At 36.0% G+C, this 24,657-nt stretch overlaps 1 protein-coding gene across 5 annotated transcripts in view; it reads right to left on the bottom strand.

Annotated features, from left to right (window-relative positions):
• Positions 1 to 24,657, bottom strand: part of FSTL5 (follistatin like 5) — a 558,421-nt gene that overhangs the window by 106,102 nt on the left and 427,662 nt on the right. For all 5 annotated transcript variants that reach the window (XM_054690351.1, XM_054690350.1, XM_054690353.1 and 2 more), the window contains exon 8: positions 17,936 to 18,056. In XM_054690351.1, coding sequence (XP_054546326.1) covers positions 17,936 to 18,056 — 121 coding nt within the window. The remainder of the gene's footprint in view (positions 1 to 17,935; positions 18,057 to 24,657) is intronic.

Here is a 24,657-nt window from a genome sequence, read left to right as displayed (position 1 = left end):
TCCTTGTTAAGGCTGTGCTTGCCTTTATTGTTTCTGCTCTTGTCAATCACATTGCTTCCTCTACTATGCCTGTTATTAATGGCTTGTGTCACTTGCAACATACAAGCTGATCAAAGCGTCGGGACTCTTGGATATTATCTCCGCTTTCTATTCCTTTCAGTTCTGTAGACTTGTACCTTAGTAAATATACAGTATTTTTAAAAAAAACTAATAATTTTCACCCTGACAATTTTGTGGGAGAATACACAGATTGTTTTAGCCAGCTTTATAGTAGCAAATGTGGAAAAATTAAAAATATAAATTAGAATTATTGAGATAAGATGATTCAACTTGAGTTTTCTAAATAGTAGCTCATTATTATAGATGATCAAGCCAAAGTAAAATATAGAGAGAAATAGTCATACTCAGTAGCTGAAGGGAATATATTCAGAAGTTTACATTGTTAAAGTATTATCTGTACTTTAAAATTGAATGAATAATAAAGTTATTCATCATTCATCATGTATGTATCTATTGCCTATGTCTTGTAGCAGATAATATTTAATACTAAATTTTCTTTAGTTCATATTGATGGAATTTATTATTACTCAAATGAATGATAGTGAATCTAACAGCCAATATTAATCAAAGTACCACATTTTTAATCGTAAACACATATATACCTCTCATCCATATTACTTTTTAACTAATTCCAGAATTTAACATTGCCCAATAATAATTTAAAAGAATAGTCACAACAACAAGGGATCATTAGTTCTGGAAATATATTCCTATGAATCTAAAGTCTTAGTTTCCCTTTCATAAAAACTGTAGTTTTCAATTTTATCAATAGATGGCACTACTATTTACCATATATATATATATATATATATTTTTTTTTTTTTTGCTACACAATAACTTAAAATGTTTGTTAGGATATATCAGTTAATTAGATAATTTCTTCTTTCTCAAGAACTTACTCTCAATAAACATTTTATTTCCATGACATTGTGATGGGTTACTTTAAAATGTTCACTTTCAAAGTGAGACAATCTTTTCAGAACACATAATTACTATAAAATTCATTGTTATCATCTACAAAATTTTCCAGGTACTTTCTAAGAAATCTATTATTATTATCATCATCATCATCATCATCATCATTATCATCATCATCAATACAGCGTTCTGACGTAGAATAGCGTTTGTGGGAAAAGGTGACAGTTGTGGTTGGAGATGTTACTATTACTGGTTGTTTTTCTTGCTCACTACTTGTTTTTATATTAAAATTATCAATGGTCTTAAAAAGTGAGTTGAAGTAACTCTTAAAAGTAAATAACATAAATTTGCTATTAAGAGCAAGTTTACTACTGATAGTCACAAATGATATATTTTCTGTTGTTAATCTCTTGAGCAACTATCTGACAGAAGAGATACCTGTATTTTTTTATTTTTTTTAAGATTTATTTATTTATTTATACAAGCACTGGGTACAGTCAGAAGCGCGGGAGGGTGAGAGAATTCACCAGAGCCAGAGTAGGGAACAGAACAGGCAGACTGACGAAATACACTGCTGAGGGGAGCAGTGGACGGCAGGAGAGGTCTGTGCACCATATGGGATGCTCGCCAGTGGCCCGGGATCAAACCGGGGCGGCTGCAGAGGCTGCAGGCAGCTTCGCAGCCCAGCGCTCAACTGCTGCGCCACTAGTGGAGGCCTGATACCTGTATTTTTTCATGATACCTGTTCCCAAGTCACTAGTATGGATGCCAGTGAATAGCAAACTTCCTAAATGAGAAGATAAACATTTTCTTTTTACATGTTATCTATATGGAAACTTTTATTGGCACTTAAATTAGAAGCATGCTTATCTAATAATCTCAACTAAATTAAACCTCCTTGTACTTATTATCTCAGTAAAGATACTGAAATGCATGTACATGTGAGGAAAATGCAATGTGCAAGATTACACCTCTCTCTCTGGCTCTTTATCTCTATGAATGTCAGTCCTGCTATTAAGAACATTCAAGCAACCCAGGAGAGCTCTGTGGCCCATTTTGAAACAGTTCTTCTTTTGCACTTTACATGCCACTTCTTGAATTTGATACTTCAAATTCAGAAAAGCTACATGAGTAGAAGTTATGTCCTTGCTGAAGTTACCAGAACATTAATGACTGACCTAGCCTGCCACAAGAGAGATCCAAGCGCTGATTTCATCATGGCATCTCGAGACACTGATTGTATGGTTGTATGTAAACTGGCTGACTTTCACCAACCTACAAACCAGATGGCTGATTACTTACTTTAGTAGAATAAACCTAATCCCAATCCAAACAAAACAGAATAGATCGATAAGAATTTGCTTATTGGGCCTCCCTGGTGGCGCAAGGGGTTAAGCACCGCACTATGAAACAATCCACAGCCTCTGCAGCATGAGTTTGATCCCCTGCCAGCCAGGGATCAACCCACATGGCGCAGCAGACCTCTCCTGACTTACCTGCTGCTCCCCTCAGCAGTGTGTTTCAGTCAGTCTGCCTGTTCTGTTCCCCACTCTGTCTCGGGTAAATCTTCTCACCCCCCACACCTCTGACCTGTACCCCAGCTCTTGTATGCATAAATAAATAAAATCTTAAAAAAAGAATTTGCTTATTGTTTACTATTTACAAAATGCAAAATTATGCCTATAGAGAAAGCAAATGTATGCAATGTGGCCCTTGTTCTTTAGCTATCTAGTTATGAAGTTTCATAAACATTAAAAAATCTAAAGGGAAGATGTGAAAATCAAATGAATCAGTTCTAATGAAAAAAGAATGTCTAGTAATGTAGGATGTCTGAGTTGAAAAAGATATGTGAGCTGCATGGTTGACTGATATGTTACATGAATAAACAACATTGAAAAAAGTATAAAAACCTTGTGAATAAGAAAAAAGATATTAATTTGAAGAATTCATAAAAGCTGGTTTACAGATTGTGAACATGTGACTCTGTTTTTCCTGAGCCCAAGGAATCAGCACAGTATTGACTGAATCACTGCCATAAATATGATCTGTTTCATTGCTAAGTTAATTTCTAAAATGTTCTTTCGATTTGGTCAAGTCTAAAGTTGACGCAGGTATCAAATAATGAAATCACATTTATTGACACACTGTAAGGCAGGTAAGGTGAGCTCCATGACACAAAGATTACTTCAGTGAGTCCAGTCGTGACTTCTCTCAGCTGCCAGAATTATAGTAAGCTATTGTTTGGACATTTTGAAAATGTGGTACTATTTTGAATTAAACTACAATGTAATCATAATATGAAAGAATCTCATAAATTATGTAGATCAAATGAAAAATTCAAGAAAATACTATCACCAATAAAGGTAAAACAACACATGGAAAAGATTAGACAAATCTATTAATTTAAATGAAGTAAAATTTATTTTTAGAACATATGGATTAACAAGTACACATGTAAATTGCAAAAGGTGCTTAAAATCTAATTAAGCTATCTTGAGAGTGCCCTCATGTTAAATCTTTAAGATCAAATAAGCCTCATTATCACATTAACCTTCTTTCGACTCTCTTGTTATACAAGTGTCATTACATTAATTAGTCATTATACTGTTCTTTAAGTGCTGGCCACCTCATGAGTGTTTTGTAACATTTCCCAGGACTAGTATACACAGAAATGATCTATAGAATATTGCTCCTATCTATCGACCCATGTAAAGTAGTCCAGTAAACCATATCACCCTAATTTAAGTATGCATGTAGGCATGGTCAGATTATAATTTTGTAAAGAAAAAAAATGTTGTAGTAGTAAAAAAACAAAATTAAGTGCATTTTTTTTTGCCCATAAAAGAACATGAAAGTACATTTGCTTATAGCATAAAATAATTATGGCTGAATGAACTTAGGTCTGAAAAAATGGTAGGTTAGTACAAAATACCAGAACCTGAGATTGAGTCATCTGCCAGAGAGATGTGCTCCTAGTCAATTCATGCAGAGGACACTCTCTCTCCCCCAGCTCTTATTAAGTCCTCCAGTAGGAAGAGGGACAGAACATCTCTTAAAGCACTTTTAGAAAGGCTGGGTATAGGCATTTCATCCCTTCTCACATTTGGTTGTTGGTAATAATGAGACCATTGCCACTGGCTCTGCTTCTGTGGGCTGATGTCTATAGATGTCTACCACTGTCCATGACTTGGTGGACAAATTGTAAGCAATTAATTGAAATGCTATCCATCTCAACCAGGTTCTCTAAGCAATTGTTTCAATAGAATATATGATTTTTTGTCCTTTGTATGACACACTACTGTACCTTTCTTGTTCACTGGTTTTGAAGGCAATATTATGAGGATGAAAGAGTGGTATACTATTTACTTATCTCCTAAATGTCCAACATCTGAGGCTTTAAGAAACCTTGAGAAGTTCACAAAGTAACATGTGGATGACATAAATCACATTAGGAGGAATCAAACCTATTGAAATGGCTAGGGTAGGTAACTTAGCCTTGGAAAACTTCATTTTTAAATGGTAGGAAATTTGATTTGTATATGTTGCTAACTCAGTAGGTGACTTTAAGCCATAGGCTTCAACAAATATGGACTAATTAAATTTGATCCCATTGGATGAATTCTTCCACATAAGTAAGTAATTGTGTTTATTCTGGCAGAGCTTTGTCTAAAGAATACAGATCTTAGAATGCAGGTCACCCTGTATGGGTGGGTGTAGCTCAATTTTGAATTACACAGGTGCACTTTGGTCTGGCATTTCACTGAGGGCTGAAGTTCCTTTGTTATGTATCAGTAAGTGGCTTTTGCTATGTTTCTCAACCAGGTCTGTAGGCAGCATTTTTGTGATTTTTCCCTAACATTGAGGCAGATAATTTCCATTAGTGCTACAAAACACTAAGTATAGGTTATAGCTCTAAATTATTAGGCAGCACTAAACTGACTACCCAAATTCCTTTAACTACCTTTAGTTATAAGGGAGGGATCTTGCAGGATTAACTTCATGTAAAGAGGAGCTTATTCAAAGGCTCTGCAACACCAGTTCACTTCTTAGTGGTAAAACGTGTTCTGGTTTCCTTCTTAATAACATAAACTCTGAGTGTGGCTTTAGACTGCAAATATCTACAGTGTATCTTCGACCAAGGAGACATTACACACACACACACACACACACACACACACACACACAGAGTAAATAGACATGATGTACAAATTATATGAGTAAATCTCAACTCTGAATAAAAGCAACTCAATGAAAGCAATGAAAGTTTAAAGCATATAAGGTTAATTAATGTTCCATACCTCCACTGTCTGCAAGACTTAGTGTTGCCTGGTCCAACCACTATAGAAAGCCATAAGAAGGTTCCCCAGTCTACTAAAAATGGAGCTATCATATGACCCAGCAATTCCACAACTAGGGATCTACACAAAGGGCACAAAAACATTAATTCAAAAGAACACATGCACCCCTATGTTTACCACAGTGCTATTTTATAATATGTAAGACTTGGAACCAACCCAAATGCCCAAAAATAGATGACTGGATCAAATAGATGTGGTATAGATACACAATGGAATACTATTCAGCAATCAAAAAAAGATAAACTAATGCCATTCACAGCAATGTGGATGGAGCTTGAGGGATTATGTTCAGTGAAATAAGTCAGAAGGGAAAAGAAAACTACTGGATGGTTTCACTTATAGGAGGCATATAGGGGATCAAGGAAAAAAATAATTACAAAAAAAAAAAAAACCCACAACACAACACAACAAAAATAAGCAGACAACTATAAACCAGATACATTCTGCAGGGGAGGGAGAGGGAAAGGGATCAAAACAAGGGTGGGAAGAGCATAAGGGACTATAGTGATGGTGAACAGGTGAATTGGTGGTGGAAACTCTGAGGACTACACTTGAGAAAAGAAAGCAAACATTGTAAGAAAAAAAAGAATAAAAAAATTACCATTAAAATTAGTTTTGCTCAATAGATCAAGGCGCTGGAGTGGTTTAAAATATATACTTTATTTTTTCTAATAGATCATGAAAAATAGAAAGTGAAAAAAAATAAAGAACTAAAGACTGATTAAACTGGAGATTTATTTAGAAGAACCTCTTATAGGACAGAGCAGTCATTGGCTATGAAAGAGGAAATTAGATTTTGAAATCTAACACACACACATACAGGCACCCTGCAGGGGCCACTCTGAGGACTAACTTCTGTTAAAAAAGGCTATCATTAGAAAAGGAGGAAATGCATTAGCTGCCTACTTAATAAAACCATAGATAGTCCCCAGCAATCTGACAGCAGAAAAGAGTAGACAATCCGGAGACAGCATAATCAACTGACCCTTGAAAGGAATCCAGAATCAGGAACTAATAAGAGATTTATTCATTCATTTATGTGCATTCATTCAGCAAATAGTCATTGAACATAATCATGTGCAATACAAGGCATTGTTCTGGGCATTAAAAGGAGGGGGGAAGGAAGGGAGGGAAGCAGGGAAAGAGAAAATATTTCTCCTGTCAATGAAGACCAAAAATAAACTAAAACACACTAAATGATTGTCTCTATTTAGTTGAATCTAAGATACTATTATTTATATACCACTTAAAAATGTTGCCAGTTTAATAGACACTGTCTATGAAATTAAATTATAAATTAAACTAAACTGTATAATTGTTTTTTATAACCAGACATTATAGAATGCATCCCTACTTCAAAGGTGTTGAAATATGAAGAGAAAACAGTATAGTAGCACGTTAGGACGTAGGATGCATATAATTTGTTAGAAGGTAATAGTGTTATTCATAAATAGAGTTGAAAGGGAGTGAAAGTGTGGGAAGGAGGGAGCTAGTTATAATTCTAAATTGTGTAGTCTGGATGAACTTCATTGAAAAATGGTCATTTAACGAATGAGTTGAAAGAAGCTGGAACTGAGCCTTGCATGGATCTGGCAAAGTAGCTTCAGGCAGAGGGAATAAGTAATTGTAAACTCTTATTATATTCAAGAATGAAAGTTCAGTGGGTGTTAACTGCATCGAGAGCACATTTGGCAAGGGAGAGAGATGCAGGATAGGAAAGATGGAGCATTTAAGGTTTTGAAGGACATTCAGAATACTGGCTTTTCATTTAAGTGACACAGAAGTCACAATAAGATTTTAAGCAGAGGGGAGTATGACCTGATCTCATACATGTGATGTTGGAGTGACACAAAAATAATATTCATAGAGCTCTAGAAGGCATTTAAACCAATTGTGGGAAATTTTGTGTAAGAATAACAAAGAAGGGCAGTACAGAAATCTCATGGCATCCCAGGGGGTACTTCACAGAGACCGTCATTGCAGCCGGTCATGGCACTGTATTCTGTATCTAAAGCACAGGGCCAGGAAGTCTGTGGAATAAAACTCCGAGGTGAGACACAGCCAAGACGAGACATTCTAAATAGAATCCAGGCAAGATAATGATGGATCGTGTTGGGACATAGGTTAAATATTGTTCTAATGGAAGACTAACCCCTGGGTGGGATTACCCAAGTCATTAAGGAGAAGGTGGAGGATATTTGTTTGAACTGTGAATGCTTCTGACAGACTCAGATGCAATATTCTCAAATCTCTTTCTGGACAGATCCCACAGGATAACATATAAAGAAATACATCAAAACAAAAATGTTTGGGCCAGGAAGCAGAGAGCAATAAAAAAGAAAGAATGCACTTTCCCCCCAGCATTCTGCTCTACCAAAGGAAAAAGAAAAGGATCCAAATTAAGAAGATGGTTAAACTGTTTGAAAGTGGCTTTCAAGAAGAAAGCCTCAAAGAAAGAATGGGACAAATAACAGAGAAAGCGCATTAGAAACAGGGGAAAATAAAGCAGAAATAAACACCCTACAAAGTCTAGAACCTTTCTAAACTGAGGAAATGATACATCTGGGAGCTCATGGTCAGGCATAGTCCCTTGACAGCATAGACATCATACACTTTAATATCATTTGTATTTTCAGAACACAGTGTAGGGTCTTGGTGAAATCCCTATGGTCTTGGTTTCACAAATGCAAGTAATTCTATTGTGGCAATCAGTCCAAAAGCACCTGTTTCCAAGGCTATTATAATTGTCTTATATGTTTTCTGAGAGGAGACATTCTGCATGGCTTGATAATTCTCCCAGAATGCTTATGAGCATTGTATTTTTGTGGCCAAATCAGTTTAGACGCACAGTTAAGGTGTTCCTTCTCTCTGAGCTGAGAGCTCACTTAGCTTTCTCAAACTTCCTTGTAAGTGAAGGCACTAAATGTGAATCCTTATAACTAGGTAATTCTGCTACTAAAAGGCCTGCCCGGGCCTCCCCGGTGGCGCAGTGGTTGAGTGCTGGGTTGTGAAGCTGCCCGCAGCCTCTGCAGTGCTGGTTCAATTCCCAGCTGCTCCCCGGCCACCAGAGGAGGGTCCCACATGGCGCGCAGACCTCTCCTGCCCCGCTGCTCCCCTCAGCAGTGTACTTCGGTCCTTCTGCCTGCTCTGCTCCCTGCTCTGGCTCTGGTGAATTCTCTCACCCTCCCATGCTTCTGACTGTACCCAGTGCTTGTATAAATAAATAAATAAATAAATAAATAAATAAATAAATAAATAAAAGGCCTGCCCGATTACACTTCCGACACAGTCCTTTACACATCGTCTCTTATGCTGTCTGCTAAACAAATACAAAGGATCCAGTGGGGGACTCCAAGACTGAAAAGAAGAATGATTCTATGTGCTGGAAATTGCTGGAAATCTTTGCTTTTCTTCAATTTCTACAATTACCAGAAAATAGGATTTCCTACATATATGATGGAGAAATACAAAATCACTACAAGTCTTTTAAAGCTTACTCATAATTTCTAGACTTCATTTCAAGGATAAATAACAAAAGAGTTCACAGGCTGGAATGCAGTCACATCATATATGATACTGTGTCTCACGGATAGGATTCTGGATCACTGAATGACTACATCAATATTGTCTCTCTACCAATGCATAATGGAATATAGCAGAGATGAGAAATAAACTGGCACATAGAGGGAGAATGCCAGTTAAACTGCTGGAATTAGCAATTCCACTCCTAGGTATTTACCCAAAGGACACAGAAACATTAATTCAAAAGGGCACCTGCACTCCTATGTTTACAGCAGCACTATTTATAATAGGTAAGCTATGGAAACAACCCAAATGCCCAAAAATAGATGACTGGATCAAGAAGATGTGGTACATATACACCATGGAGTATTACTCAGCATTCAAAAAAGATAAACTCCTGCAATTTGCAGGATTATGGATGGAGCTGTAAGGGATCATGCTCAGCGAAATAAGCCAGAAAGAAAAAGGAAAATACCAGATGGTCTCACTCATAGCTGGAATTTAGAAAACCTAAATAAGGGACCAGGAAAAAGACTAATTATAATAAAGAAAAAATCAAAATCAACAAGCAACTATAAACCAGAGACACACTGGGGTCAAAATAAGGGGGGTGCAATTGTGTGGGGAATATCACCAAAATGAAAATGCATACATTGTGCAAAAATGAAAAATGATGTAAGAATCATATAAAATATTAAAAAATAAACTGCTGGAATTAACTTAACAATAATATAGTTCATAGTTGTACAAAATATAAATCTTGATATGTGGCCATAAAATGGTATGGTGGTTTGATAGTTTGGATGTGGTTTGATCTATTATAACAGAGACCCAGATACAGCGGGTTAAACCCTATATATGGTTAAAGGGCAGTTTGTTAACTTGGTCTTATTGCATGACTTACTGTATTTGTTTCCTATTGTTGCTGTAACAAATTGCTACAAATTTAATGGTTCAAAGCAGCAAAACTTTACTTTTTTTTTTCAAAGATTTATTTATTTATGCAAGAGCTGGGGTACAGGCCAGAGGTGCGGGAGGGTGAAAGAATTCATCAGAGACAGAGTGAGGAGCAGAACAGGCAGATGGACCAAAGACACTGCTGAGGGGAGCAGTGGGCGAGGCAGAAGAGGTCTGCTTTGCCATGTGGGTTTCTCCCTGGCAGGCCAAGAATCAAACCTGTGCTGCAGAGGCTGCAGACAGCTTCACAGTGTGACACTCAACCCGCTGCACCACCGGGGAGGCCCCAAAATTTTACTTTCTTATGTTTCTGGAGGCCAGAAGCCAAAATAGAAGTTTTGCTGAACTAAAGTATTCAACAGAGTTGGTTTATTTTGGAGGCTTTAGGGAAATATCTATTTCCTTGAAATTTCTAATTTCTTGAGGTATTCATTGATCTCTGGCACAGTCTTCATATCACTCCAACATTTTGCTTCTGTCATCACATCTCCTATCCCCTTCTTGGACTTCCCTGCCTCCCTGGTAGGAGAACTCTGATAATTACATTGAGAACCCACCAGGATAACATCTCCATTTCATGATCATTAACTTAATCATATATGAAAGACCACTGTGCCAGATAAATTAACATTCACATGGGATTAGGGATTAGGATGTGGATGTCTTTTGAGAAGACCTTATTTAGTCTAGAACATTCAGGTACTTTTTATCTTTTTCTTCTACTAACTTCAAGTAATGATAGCCTTTTTCCAAAGAGAAAATTGTTCCACCAGCTACCACCTTCAGGCCCATATTCCAGGAGGCAGAAACAGGGAAAAGAAGAGCATTAGGCATATATTTTCCCTTTTATGATCATAATCCAGACATGAAATATATTAGTTATCCTCATATTCCATGCAAAAACATTGTCCCAGGCAACACCTAGCTTCAAAAGGGTCTGAGAAAGATTATTTTAGGTGGATAGGCACTAGGCTGGCTAAATGTGCCTTGTCTCCACACAGAAAACAGCACAATAATTTGGTACATCATAGCAAATATCTGTTATACACGTATAGTGACCCTCCCCCAAAAAAAAAACACCAAGAACTATTCATGGGTGGCTATGATCAACAAAGTATAAATTCTTTAACCTTGAACAATTGATACAGGAAGTCACATCTTGACGCAGCAAAAATAAACAAAAAACCCTCTTTGTGTGTGTTATTCTCCTACCTGCTTACACAACTGAATGTCTGCGGTGGGTTTTGACAGAATTTAGTACTGAACTCTGGGGACAAAATAAGTATTACTTGCAATTTCTAATGCATTTGACATAGTATTGATGCTGTTGGTATTAGCTATCTCCATTAACTCTCAGAACGTTTACAAATGAGGGTCATGAAAAAATCTGCCTTTAGGCTACTACAACCTCTCAGTGTTTTAGAAGAATGGTTCCTATGTGATATACAGTCATGACAGAAATCTTACAGCAGACCTATCTGCCCTCTGCCATAAATGAGTAGAATATGAAACAACTGTTACCACTTGGGAACCCAGCCACAGAAGACTGTCATCCATGAAATAAGAGAAAAAATAGAATTACATGAGTTGTAATTACATAAGTTGGCTAATATTTTCCCAAATTTGTTGAAAAAATACCTATCTCAAATGCAAGAGATTGAGTAATCTCTGTAGGATAAATCTAAGTAAGGGAAACCAAATCAACACATGTCATAATTGAATGGCTGAAATCCAATGAAAAAGTAAAATACCTCAAAAAGCAGACAGAGGAATGAAAAACAAAGGCTAGGGATACTCAGCCTTCTTGTTAGGATTCACACAAGCCAGAAGAAAGCAATATGACATCTATAAAGTTTTGAAAGAAAAGCAAACAAAAAACCCTGCCTACACAAAAATATCTTTAGACAAATAGGCTGAGACAATTTTAAAGGATGATTATAGGATATAAGGAGAATTTGTTTACATGAGGTGTGAGTAGAATTAGAAATGCAATTGTAACAGTATTGTTCACGTGTTCTGTAAAGATTCACTTTGAAAGATACTTAACTAAAGCAAAAAATAAAACAATGCTCTGTGGAATTTACAACATACAGAGGTAAACTGAAAGTATTATCACAATATGGAAAGGAAAGAGATTAAATATGATATTTTAAGGTCTTTATATGTAAAGTGTGAAAATATTATTGAAAGATATATTGTGGGCCTCCCTGGTGACACAAGGGGTTAAGACATAACCTGTGAAGCTATTTGCAGACACTGCAGCAGGAGTTCTATCCCTACCAGGGAGCAACCCACATGGCGCAGCAGACCTCTCCTGACTCACCCACTGCTCCCCTCAGCAGTGTATTTCAGTCAGTCTGCCTATTTCTGTTCCCTATTCCGTCTCTGGTGAATCCTCTCACCCACCGACCCCCAACACCTCTGTCCTGTAACCCAGTTCTTGTACGCATAAATGATTCTTTAAAAAAAAAGAAAGATATATGGCATACTGTAAATACAGCTTAAACTTCACCTTAAAATATGAGCAAATGAATGTAACCAACATGCCAATTGTGTAGTAAAATAGAATCCCAAAAGCTATGGAATACAACATAAGGCAGAATACAAGAAAATAATGAATAAAGAATAGATGTGACCATTTGAAAACAAGTAGCTGATGGTACATTTTAATCCAGTGAGGGTAGCCAGGATATATAAATAGAATTTACTCCAAATCCATACATATTACAAGGGCCTCTCTCACAGAAAGGGGACAAAATTAGGAAGGAGCTTCATTCTTTGAACTTTACTTGTACTTAAAACTTTGGGACTTTCATTAGATGTTATGTCAAAATAAAGGCAGAGGAATTTAATTTGGGATGTTAATTACCTTGGAATAATTCTTTGGGACTTTAACTTCTGAAGTTGATTTGTCCCTGGAAATTTAATAATTAGATTATATATTAAATTTGGAGCATTCCCATGCTCGTGTTATTGCAAAATTGGAGTAGACTGATGTTGTGATTTAATCAAGCTGCAGAAGCTATGAAAAATTTTATTGAACAGCGTAACTAGACATAATTTAGCATGGGAAATAATAGAATTTGAGGTTTTGGAGTTAGTGCATTGATGAATGTTCTATTATTTTTCAAATCATTGTAGAAGCAATCAAAGTGCTCACAGTAGATATTTGTGGTGGGGAAGCTACAAAGGGACAAGAATAGTCACTTAGGTGAGGACTTTCCAAAATAGGAGTGTAATAAAAAACAAAACAAAACAATTTAATATAGTTCATTTGGGAAGTAATTTCAAGAAGCACAACTCAGAGAGTAGGAAAGTGAGACAGAGGAAGGAAAAACAGGGTAGGCTCAAAAAGGAGGAAGGGAAAAATTGGAAATGGAAGAAAGAAAGGGTTGGGAGGTGCAGTCATGAACATGATATCACTATAGGCATAAAAGGATTCTATTCAATATGGACCGTGGGAAGAACCTTGTAGAAGCCACATCAGAATCTTCCCAACCAGTGGGAAGTTGTGCCTGCTACCTATTGACACATATCACTTTTTTTTTTTTTAAAGATGTATTTCATTTATGCGTACAGGAACTGGGGTGTAGGCCAGAGGTGTAGGGGGAGGATGTGAGAGGATTCACCAGAGACAGAGTAGGGTGCAAAACAGTGAAATACACTGTTGAGGGGAGCAGTTGGCGGGACAGAAGAGGTTTGCTGCACCATGTGGGTTATCTCCCTGGCCAGGGATCGAACTCATGAAGCAGTGGCTGGTGATATCTTGATAGTGCTGAGACTTCAACCCTACACCACCAGGGAGGTCCTCATGTCGCTCTTAGGTTGGCATTACAAATTCCTGGCACCCTTTGTCAAACAAAACTTCCTGTGTCAGAGTCCTTGGGAAGAAAGGCAGAGAAGCAGATTTTTAAAGTAGCAGGTTTGGGGGGATGTCCACCACTGTGCTGAGGTGAGCTGATCAGTACTGTCTCCAGCATGGCCTCATGAAGGGGAGACTGATTTAATACGTGGCTGATCTCAGCCCCTAAGGGATAGCCACTCCCCAAGATTGCTATAAACTTATTTTCATATCCTCACTTCTCATTTTTCTAGTGAGTAAAATTGCTAGGGCAGTACTTCTCCAACTTTATCATCAGAATCATCAGGATTCTGATCATTCTACTGATCTCTGTACCTCATGTCTAAAGCCTCTGTCAATAGATGAGGGTGTGCCCTGAAGGATGGCATTTAAAACCAGTTTCTGAGGTTTCATGCCCACAATCGCACTTAGAGAATCACTGAGTCAAAGTGATTTCCCCTTGAGGCTTCTATTTCTATCTCTCCCCATGCCTTGGACTCTCATATTACTGAGTGGAGGGCAGTGAGGGGTGAGGAGGGAGGGGTGAGAAGAAATGTCACTGTCCTCACTTCCTGCTTCCTGCTGTTGGATGAGTTTATTCTTATCTGTACATTGGCCTTGCAGAAATGAGTGAATAAAGAGGTTCATTCGATTCAACTATGCAAAAAGTCCATTGCTGCCCTTGACTTATGCCACTGTCTCTAAATAGCGTTGTCTAGAAAGGAGGTGATGCTTTGATGTCTCTATGTCTGGCTCTCTTGTCTTTCTTTTAGATGTTTCCAAACTTTGAAGGAGAAAAATACAGATGTTCTATATAGACACCCTATAAAATCAGCAGTGTTGTGCAGAAGTTTTTTTATATGAGTAAGAAAACATATCCATTTAGAATTTTGGGTGAAGACTTAAATGATATGGAGAGAAAAGTAATAGCAGACCTATGAGTCTATTGTGAATATGGACAAGCTTCCTGCCTAAAGGGTAGTGTAAACACTGAATGATTTTAAAATTTCAAACATTCTGTATCATAAGCTGAAGATCTAAAGATGATTTGCTTTATGTAAAAAGAAAAAGAAAACCATGAAATGAATTCCACTGGTAGAGTCAAGCTCCTTTGATTTATACAAATGTTTCTTCTGACAAGGACACAGAAGCATGCTCATATTTCAATAATCTAATTTTGCATTGTTTGAAAAGAAACAGGGCTATTGATAGACTTTTATTTGGCCAGCATCAAGGGATATTTAAATAGACTTTGCACTTCAAAAACACTCTTTCACAAATTCCAATAACTTGCGGTATTTTCAGAGCTTTTTATGGCAATCAATGAGATATTTTATTTTTATTACTAATTGACAGATTGTTAAGATAAATATGTTAAATTTCCTATGAAAACCTGATTTTCTAAAGGTCTTTTAACCTCTTCTGAAAAGTGGATGGAAAATAGAAAATGAGTTAAACTAGTTTTAGAGATTTATTGGGTCCATAAATGTGCTATTTGGTTAATTAATTTGCATTTTCGTGTATTTTTTTTCCAGCGTCAAAGCTCATTCCCAGATATTCTTTTGTTTTTAGCCTATAAAGATATTCTGAGTAATCTCAAGTTTACTGTACTCATTTATGCACAAAACAGACATTTAAAGTTATTTTACGTGCAATGCAAAACAACATAAAACCAAAGAAAGGGAAATGCTCAAAGAAGGGTTTCTTGCTTGTGTAGCAAATCACATGTGGAGCTGCTGTTTTACCCCACTGATTTCTAACTATTTAATTATAAAGTGTCATTAGTCTATTGCAGTTTTGCAGTCTTTTGACATATCAGACACATTTGTGACAAAGATGGTTAGCTACCTATCCAATATTTATCCCCCACCCGTCTTTCCTTCCTTCTAAATAAATGAACCCTTAATTAGCCAAAAAGATACTTTGTAATATCTGTATTTAGAGTAGTTATTGTTGGTGTTTTCATGACAGTATTTTCAAGTGTGTTTGCCCAGGCATCAGATGTTATTTCCCTCACTCTTTTTTCCTTTTTTCTTGTTGAAATGTGAATAGAAGGACTAGAATGCCTACGACCACTTGCCATTGAGAACAGAAGCTGTGTGTTAAGCACGAAAGGGAAATACAGAATCTTGAGAATATTAGGGGGCTGTCACCCTGAACCACGGCAACTGGGCTTCTTTTATGAAAAAGTCAAGAGCACTGTTCTAGCAACTGAAGGTAATCTTTCACTGATATATAGATCTATAGATATAAAAAAGAACTTTTTTGAGTGTCTTGGTGGTAGATGTGCTATGGTTATACACATCTGAGGATGTGTAAGCCCATATCCCTGAATCGTATACAGTGATATAAACCAATGTTACCACAGTAAAATAAGATATAAAATTCAGTGGTTTAAAAAAAAAAAACTAAAAGAAAAAAAATAAAATTAATTGCTAGCCCAAAAACAAACCTGAAAAAACAAACTCAAATATAAAATAAACAAAAAGTAAAAGAACTCAAATCATTTATCTTACGACAAGCAGATTCTGATTTAGTAAATAATCACACCAAAAAGAGACAAGAAAAACAGACTTACAACAGACATTTGCACAAGAACACAGCGTCTAGATAGCGAACATTAACCATTATGTCATTTTGACCTGTCCTATCAAGATTACATACCATCAAGTTTAATGGAGATATCTGAAAATTTTACCTCAAATAGTTGAGATTAGAAATACAAGCACACATCCTTTTGCATTTTTTCCTGCTCTCTCCAATAGTTCATTCAAATGTTGCTATTGAGATCTTGATCCATGTTTAGTTGCCAACTGGGCTTTATCAGAAACCAAGACCAAGACCTATTGTGTTGCGTGCCAACAATAGTCAAACCAGGAACACCCCAATCTTTCCACTCTTTAACCACATTTTCTGCCTGACTTTCAAGCAGGGTGTTCATTCTAAGTCATCTTTTCTTCACTTGTTAACTTCAGCATCAAGGATTAATCTCTCACTTCATATCTCTCTGCATTCATTCCTAAACTTACCTCATTAAAGCTTTGATTTATGACTGTAAGTATAGTCTAGTCACAGTGATATTATCTAAATATTCAACTTTAAGCCTCACCCTTCTCTGATGTCTAGACTTTTATACTAAAGTGTATACTTGACTATTCCACCTAGATAAGCATATTTAAATAAATGAGTCAATTATATTAATCTTACTCAATTTCCAAATATGCTGCTTCTTTGCATTTAGTGGCATAACCGTTATGTCTAAATGTTTAGTTCAAATTCCTTAGATTGTTTTATAAGTTTTCTTTTTCTCTTATTCATATGCCAATCCTTAGCAATATAGTCATATCTACTATAAAAGCATATTATAAATTTGAACATTTTTTACCTCATCATCATTAACCTATATTTTAAGTCATATATCTTCCTTAGACTTTTAAAGTAGTTTTTTTATAATATCTCAGTATTGCAGTCATTTTTTAAAACAAATAAGAATATGCTACTTCATTCACTATATAATTTGATCACTTCCCATTATCTTTAGAATAAGAATTCAAATATTAATCTAGGCCCACATTGCTCTATATTATCTGACCCCAGGATACCTCTTTAAACTCATGTTCTACTCTCCTCTTAAACCATGCCAACCGCACTAAACACTTTCTTTCCCCAAAGAAAGTGAAGTATATTTCTGTTTACTTTTTGTAAATCACGAAGAAGGTAAATATACAACGGTAATGAATATGTGTATGTTCATGAGTTATACATGCAACCCTACATCCTCAATTCAACTAATTATCATTTGAATTAAACCAGAAATAAAGATCTGAATGAATGGTAACACACTAGCCAATGTTCATAGTCATTAACCATTGAGAGTATAAAATTTGCTGTGCATAAATAAGATTTCTGTATCATCAAGATCAATTGGACAGATAATCCCATTTAAATTTTGAATGCTTAGTTTATCAGTTTTAAAATCTATATGGTTATTTCATTGTTACTATTCTAAAGATGAAAAAAGTAATTTAAATTTCCTACAGCTTAAATTTTCAATTAGAAGGAGTTACTCAGTATGTCTCATGCAGAGATAAGTGGTGCAATTCACTTGGACACTGTTCTTAACTGAAAAAGGTTGTATATTTTACAATAAATCTCGAAACTCAATAATTCAAAGCCTAACCAAACTCAAAGATTTGAAAATCTGTCTTCCTAGTAATGGTGATATTCTTTGAAGATCTAGTGATACCAAAAGGAATTACAGCAACACCACATTTCTTACCATTCACTTGGAAGATATGTGTCTGATAGACTTGCTCATACCCATCTGCAAAGCAGGTATAATTGCCCATGTGAGTCGTGGTCACCTTAGTAATATACAAGGACCCATCATCTCCAAAGTCCTGCAGAAAAAAAATTAAATTAAATTAACTACTTGTATTTGAAATGTAACAATTCACTTTATAAAAAGGTATATTTAGATGCAAAGTAAATAGACAGATATTATTATTTAGTTATTAAAAGTATTATTAATCTAATAATTTTGAAAGTCCTCCAGTTACCATTTTCTTAAAACAAGTTTCATTTAAAAAGTATAACCTCGGGCCTCCCCGGTGGTGCAGTGGTTGACCGCTGGGCTGTGAAGCTGCCCGCAGCCTCCGCTGCACCGGTTAAATCCCCATCTGCTCCCCGGCCACTGGAGGAGGGTCCCACATGGCACGCAGACCTCTCCTGCCGCCCGCTGCTCCCCTCAGCAGTGTACTTTGTCTGTTGCCTGTTCTGCTCCCTGCTCTGGCTCTGGTGAATTCTCTCACCCTCCTGCGCTTCTGACTGTACCCAGTGCTTGTATAAATAAATAAAAATAAATCTTAAAAAAATAAAAAAATAAAAAGTATAACCTCACCCATAAATATAGCTTTTAATATTTATTGAGCATTTAATATACATATTAAAATACATATTTATTTAGCTTTTATTCAGTACATAGCATACATATATTTTAATAAACCCAGGAACATTATACACAGTAGAATAAAATTTCTCATTTAAAATACCATTTCAAATTTATAGGAAAAAATGCATAACCATTTTGAAAAAAATGAAAAAATCGCACATTGTCAAAATCAAATTCATGAAGCATCTCCAGAGAAGCAAAGACCTGAAAGTATTCTCTTCCATAAAGACAATGAATGTAGTAGGTAATATTGTCAAAATGAACTTCTTCAAAACTCTGGAAAAAGACAAAGACTGCCACGAATCACAGAGCATTACTCAGTAAAAGTGACTGAAGCTCATTAAGAAGAGCAAGATTCCTGGCATTGCCTGCTTGGCCACAGCTGCATGGCAGCCTTGAACCCGGATGTGCACGGTTCAAGTAGTGAAAACCATCACCCGCACAGACAGCAAAGGGTGAACAGGTTTGGAGCTCTGCCAAAACTCCATTCACAAAGAACTGTCACTATTTGACCCATCATGCATCTCCCTGAGAATGTTTATTTTTATACCTTCTTTTTATTTGAGCAAGAATTAAAGCTCAATTCGTGTTAATGGCCCTACCTCTAAAAAATGTACAGATTCCTGAAATGGAGATACTAGTTGGAGAAAACAATAGGCACAAAAATTTTTATTTTTTTATTTTTAAACAATATTTGCTTTTCCCCACCCCCTCAGGTGTAGTCCCCACAGAGTTTCCTTCCCCAAGGCACCCATGCACCATCACCTCAGTCCCCTGTGCTCCTCCCTCCCTCCCTCTGATCCCTTTCCCTCCTCCTCCCCTGCAGGATGGCTCTGATGTATAATTGTTTTTGCTTTGCTGTGTTTTGTACTATTATTGTTTTTTTTAAACTGATGTCTTATTTGGTTCCCCTATATTCCTGCTATAAGTGAAACCATCTGATATTTTTCTTTTTCCTTCTGGCTTAGTTCACTGAGCATAATTCCTTCTAGCTCCATCCACATTGCTGAAAATGGCATGAGTTTATCTTTTTGATTGCTGAATAATATCCCATTGTGTATATATGCCACATCTTCTTGATCCAGTCATCTATTTTTTGGCATTTGGGTTGTTTCCAGGTTTTACCTATTATAGAAAGTGCTGCAATAAACATAGTGGTACAGGTGTTCTTTTGAATCAATGTTTTTGTGTCCTTTGGGTAGATCCCTAGTAGCAGAATTGCTGGGTCATATGGTAGCTCCATTTTCAGTAGACTGAGGAAACTCCAGACAGATTTCCACAGTGGAAATATCTAGCAATGCCAAAAGGAATTACAGCAACACCACATTTTGCACTCCCACTAGCAATGTAGGAGAGTTCTTTTTTCACCACATCCTCGCCAACATTTGTTGTTGCGTGTTTTTTTTTTTTTTTGATATGAATAGGCACAAAACTTAAAAGGAAGTTTTCCACATCCTTAAAAGTCAAAAAAACAAAAAACAAAAAAACAAAAACTTAAAAGGAAAATATCTCTAAAAAAATTGAAAGGAAAATCGAGTAACCAGGATGCCCATGGGGAGATTAAAAAAAACTCTGCATTTTTCTGTGCATCTAGAAAACAATACAAATATACAGTCTGTGTGCATGCCTCCAAATGTTGCATTTATTGTACATTTTGTGAATAGGGTGAGAATCCCTAATATCTCATCTCTGTCTGACCTTGAGTCTCTACACAAGCATGGAGTGAAGACTGAGACAGATTCATAACTGCCTGTGAGAGCATTCATTCAGTGCAGGACACAAAACAAATAGAGCAACTCAGCAAAGTCTGGAAAACTTAATGACTCAAGACATTTAATTACATTTCTGTCCAATCATTAGCTCACAACTAATGTAACTGAGCAAAGATTTCAGTGGCCATACATAACAGCCTAGGTAATTATATAAATCTTCTTCAAAATTAAAAACTTTCACTCACCTAGGACACTATCAAGAAAATGAAAAGATACCCCAAGAATGGGAGAAAATACAGGCAAATCATTTATCTGGTAAAAATTTTATATACAGAATACAGAGCTATTATAGTTGAACAAGGAATAGACAACTAATCCAATTAAAATAATGGAAAAATAATTGACCAGATAGCTTTCAAAAAGACTTATAAGTAGGCAATAGTACATAAAAAGATGTTCAGCATTTTAATCATTAGGGAAATGCAAACCATAATGAGATGCCATTTCATACCTAGTAGCATGACTAAAATAATAATGAATTTAAAAGATGAACTGAAACAACTGATGTAGAAGATGTGGAAAAATTGGAACCTTCAAAACTGCTGATGGGTATAATAAGTGGTACACCCACTTTGGTCTACAAGTAGCAATTCCTCAAATAGTTAAATAAACACATTTATCTAATAATTTTATTCCTGGCAATATGCACAAGAAAGTAAAGAAAAATAACTTTGCCTACACACAAACTGTATGTGAAAGTTACAGCAGCATTACACACAATAATCAAAAAGTAACAATAACTGGGCCTCCCCTGGTGGTGCAGCTGTTGAGCGCTGGGCTGCAAAGCTGCCCACAGCCTCTGCAGTGCCAGTTCAATCCCCAGCTGCTGTCGAGGTTCCCCACACAGGGTCCCACATGGCGCGACAGACCTCTCCTACCGCGCCCACTGCTGCCCTCAGCAATGTATTTAGTGAGTCGGCCTGCTCTGTTCCCGGCTCTGGCTCTGGTGAATTCTCCCACCCTCCCATGCTTCTGACTGCCAGTGCTTGTATAAATAAATAAATAAATAAATAAATAAATAAATAAATAAATAAATAAATCTTGAAAAAAAAAGTAACAATAATTTAAATGTCTATAAACAGATTTAGATAAGCACAATGTGGTATATTTATATACATTGAATAGTATTTGTCAATGAAATAAATAGAATGCTTGTATATACTACAACATTGATTAAACTGAAAGCATTATACTGAATGAAAGAAGTCAAACATAAAAGTTACAAGTTGCATAGGTCTATTTGCACGAAATTTATAAAATAACCAAATCCTTAATTGTGGAGGATAGATCAGTTTTTGCCAGGAGTTGAGGAGGGTGGAGTTATGGGAAATGACTCCTAATAGATACTGAGTTCTTTTTTGAATAACATAATATTCTAAATTTTGAGAGATTTGTTCCTTCCCATCTACTGCAATCAAGATTCTTCACCCAATGATCAGAAAATTATCCAGGAATGTAACTTTGAGACTATCTAAAGTACTTTATTGTACCTGATATATGTTAAAATAGTGTCTGTGTTCTGATACTTTCTTATCTATGTGTTTTTGTTCATGCTGTTTTTTAATCTTTCTTCTAAACGGAAACAGTACCTTCCAGCCCCTTCAATACACAAATTTTTAATCATCTTTTCAAACAGTTTTTATTTTTGAGTAGCAAAACTTTTATAATAGTCACTCACTCTGGATAAACATGAATCTTTTCACTGCAGTTAAAATAAGTGTGAAGGGCCTCCCCTGGTGGCGCAGCGGTTGAGCGCTGGGCTGGGGAGGCTGCCGTAGCCTCTGCAGCGCTGGTTTGTTCCCCGGCCGCCAGCGACGGTCCCACAAAAAAAAAAAAAAAAAAAAAGTCTGAAGGTTTTGGTGATTAAATATGTCAGGCACTGTGTGAAATAATTTAAATGATCAAATTTCATCCTTTAAACAACCATTTTAAAAAACACTACTAAGGGGCCTGCCTGGTGGCGCAGCGGTTGAGCGCTGGGTTGCAAAGCTGCCCGCGGCCTCTGCGGCGCCGGTTCCATCCCCGGCTGCTCCCCGGCCACTGGAGGAGGGTCCCACATGGCGCGCAGACCCCTCCTGCCGCCCGCTGCTCCCCTCAGCAGTGTACTTCATCAGTCTGCCTGCTCTGCTCTCCCCTCTGGCTCTGATGAATTCTCCCACGCTTCTGACTGTACCCAGTGCTTGTATAAATAAAATAAATAAATAAATATTAAAAAAAAAACCTGGAATATGATGTTGTCAAGTTTGAAGTCACCAGTTTTTATGGTACCAATGTCTATGTCCCCTACCAATTCATCTGTTGACATCCTAATGACTAATATAATAGAACAGGAATTTGGGCCTTCAGGAGGTGATTATGTTATGAGAGCGAATGGGGTTATCCCATAGAGTTCCGTTACCTCTGCTGTTGAAGGACACAGCAAGAAGATAATGGTTATGAACCAGCAAGAGGGCCATCACTTCAAAATGAATATGCTGGTGGCTTGATCTTAGACTTCTCAGCATCAGAAATGTGAGACATAAATTTCTCTCATTTATGTTACTGAGTGTTATTTTATTGTAGCAAACTGAATAGACCAATATAGCAACCACATGAGAGGTCTAGATTAGCACCCGATAAGAATGCAGGATTCAATTACTTTTGCTCTTTTTAATTCTTGCATTTATTATTTTTTTTTGTTGCGGTAACATTGGTTTACATTTTTGTTTTTCATTTTATAAGTGTAGGATCCCCCATCCAGACATTGTTACCCTAATGCTCCCCCATCTAAAAACCCATTGTCCCCCACCATGGACCATATGTTCTCTTCTCCTTTTGACCTCACCCCTCTCTTTTTCATTCCTCTGCTAATGCCTCAGTTCCAAAGTTAGCATTCAAGTGTTACTGTTTTAGTCTGTCTTTATCTGACCCTTTGTTCGGTTTCTTTATAGTCTAAATGCAAGTGAAACCATCAGGTATTTATCTTGTAATTCTTAACACAATGACCTCTTTCCAGATTCTTTATTATTTTAGAAGACCTCAAAATTTCCTGTTGAGATTTATTTATTCAAATACATAAAACCTACTCATTATCTCCATTTGAGCATGAGCATTTCTAATCTTTTCATCTTTCATTTATCATTTTTTTAATCTTTAATAGATTAAATCAAATGTATGATTTTAATGCTCAGCCATGTTAGAGATTTATGGCTTTAGAACAGGCACTCATTGAATACAGGGACAAAATCTTGCACTTACTCTGAATCTCCATTACACCTTTACAATCTTGCTGCCAATAGACACTCCATAAATACTTCTTCAGTGATTAAATCTTTATGAGCTTCTACACCATTAAAAAGTTGCCTCAAGGCACTGATATCTGGAAAGTTGATAGGAAAAAACCTAAAATAATTTATTTTGTTGCATTGACTGCTTATATTCTTTTTAACACAGTAAAAAGGGAATGCAGAGTAAAGTAAATCTGAAACAAATTTTCAAAATTTGAAAAAAAAATAATTATGGCTACTATTAATTGACTATAATCAATCAAAACATTTAACCACTAATAGATGTTGAATATTATCAATCAATACATAAGGCCAAAAACACCAGCTATGGATTAATCAGAATATAACAGCTAAATTCTAGGCATTGAACAGATACAAACATTTGCTTCAATCTGAAAGACAAATCCATCCATTAGAAAATGCTAAATTTTAAATTTAACTTTACACTTCTATTTTATATTATATTCCTCCTCATTGTTTTAAGTTTCATGGAACCAGTATTACTATACTTTAAAAGAGGTTTTCCCTGTAATATATACACTGCTTTCATAAACACTGACATTAAAGCAATTTCCTTTCTAATTTTGATTATGATAATATGCTTTTACTTTGCAATATTGTGAAAGCTATTTTGCTAGCTTTTTATGTGTATGAAATATATTTTCATAAAATAGCAATAAATGTACTTTAAGCTAACTTCTAACATTGCAATTGACTAAAGTGCAAGTATCTCATGATTTACAAAACTTTCTAAAAACAATGGAAGTTTCTTGCTAGTCATTTACTTAGATATTTAAGCTATCATCAATGAAATATAAAATTAAATAACATAAATTCAGTTTGGTAAATTCATTATTTTAAAAGCTTTTTATTAATACAAACTATCTCATATCAATAGACAATGGAAATAAATTCTAATATGGATTGAATTTATGATTTAAGGTTGATAAACACAAATTGAAGCAACTGTATTAATAGAAAAACTAAAAACCAAAATTATGAAAATTATGTA

The sequence above is a fragment of the Talpa occidentalis genome, unplaced genomic scaffold, assembly GCF_014898055.3.
Source record: "Talpa occidentalis isolate TD23 unplaced genomic scaffold, MPIMG_talOcc4v2.1 talOcc4.8, whole genome shotgun sequence".
NCBI lineage: Eukaryota > Metazoa > Chordata > Mammalia > Eulipotyphla > Talpidae > Talpa > Talpa occidentalis.
The sequence above is the reverse complement of the archived record's forward strand: the minus strand, read 5'-3'. Positions and strand labels throughout refer to the sequence as shown.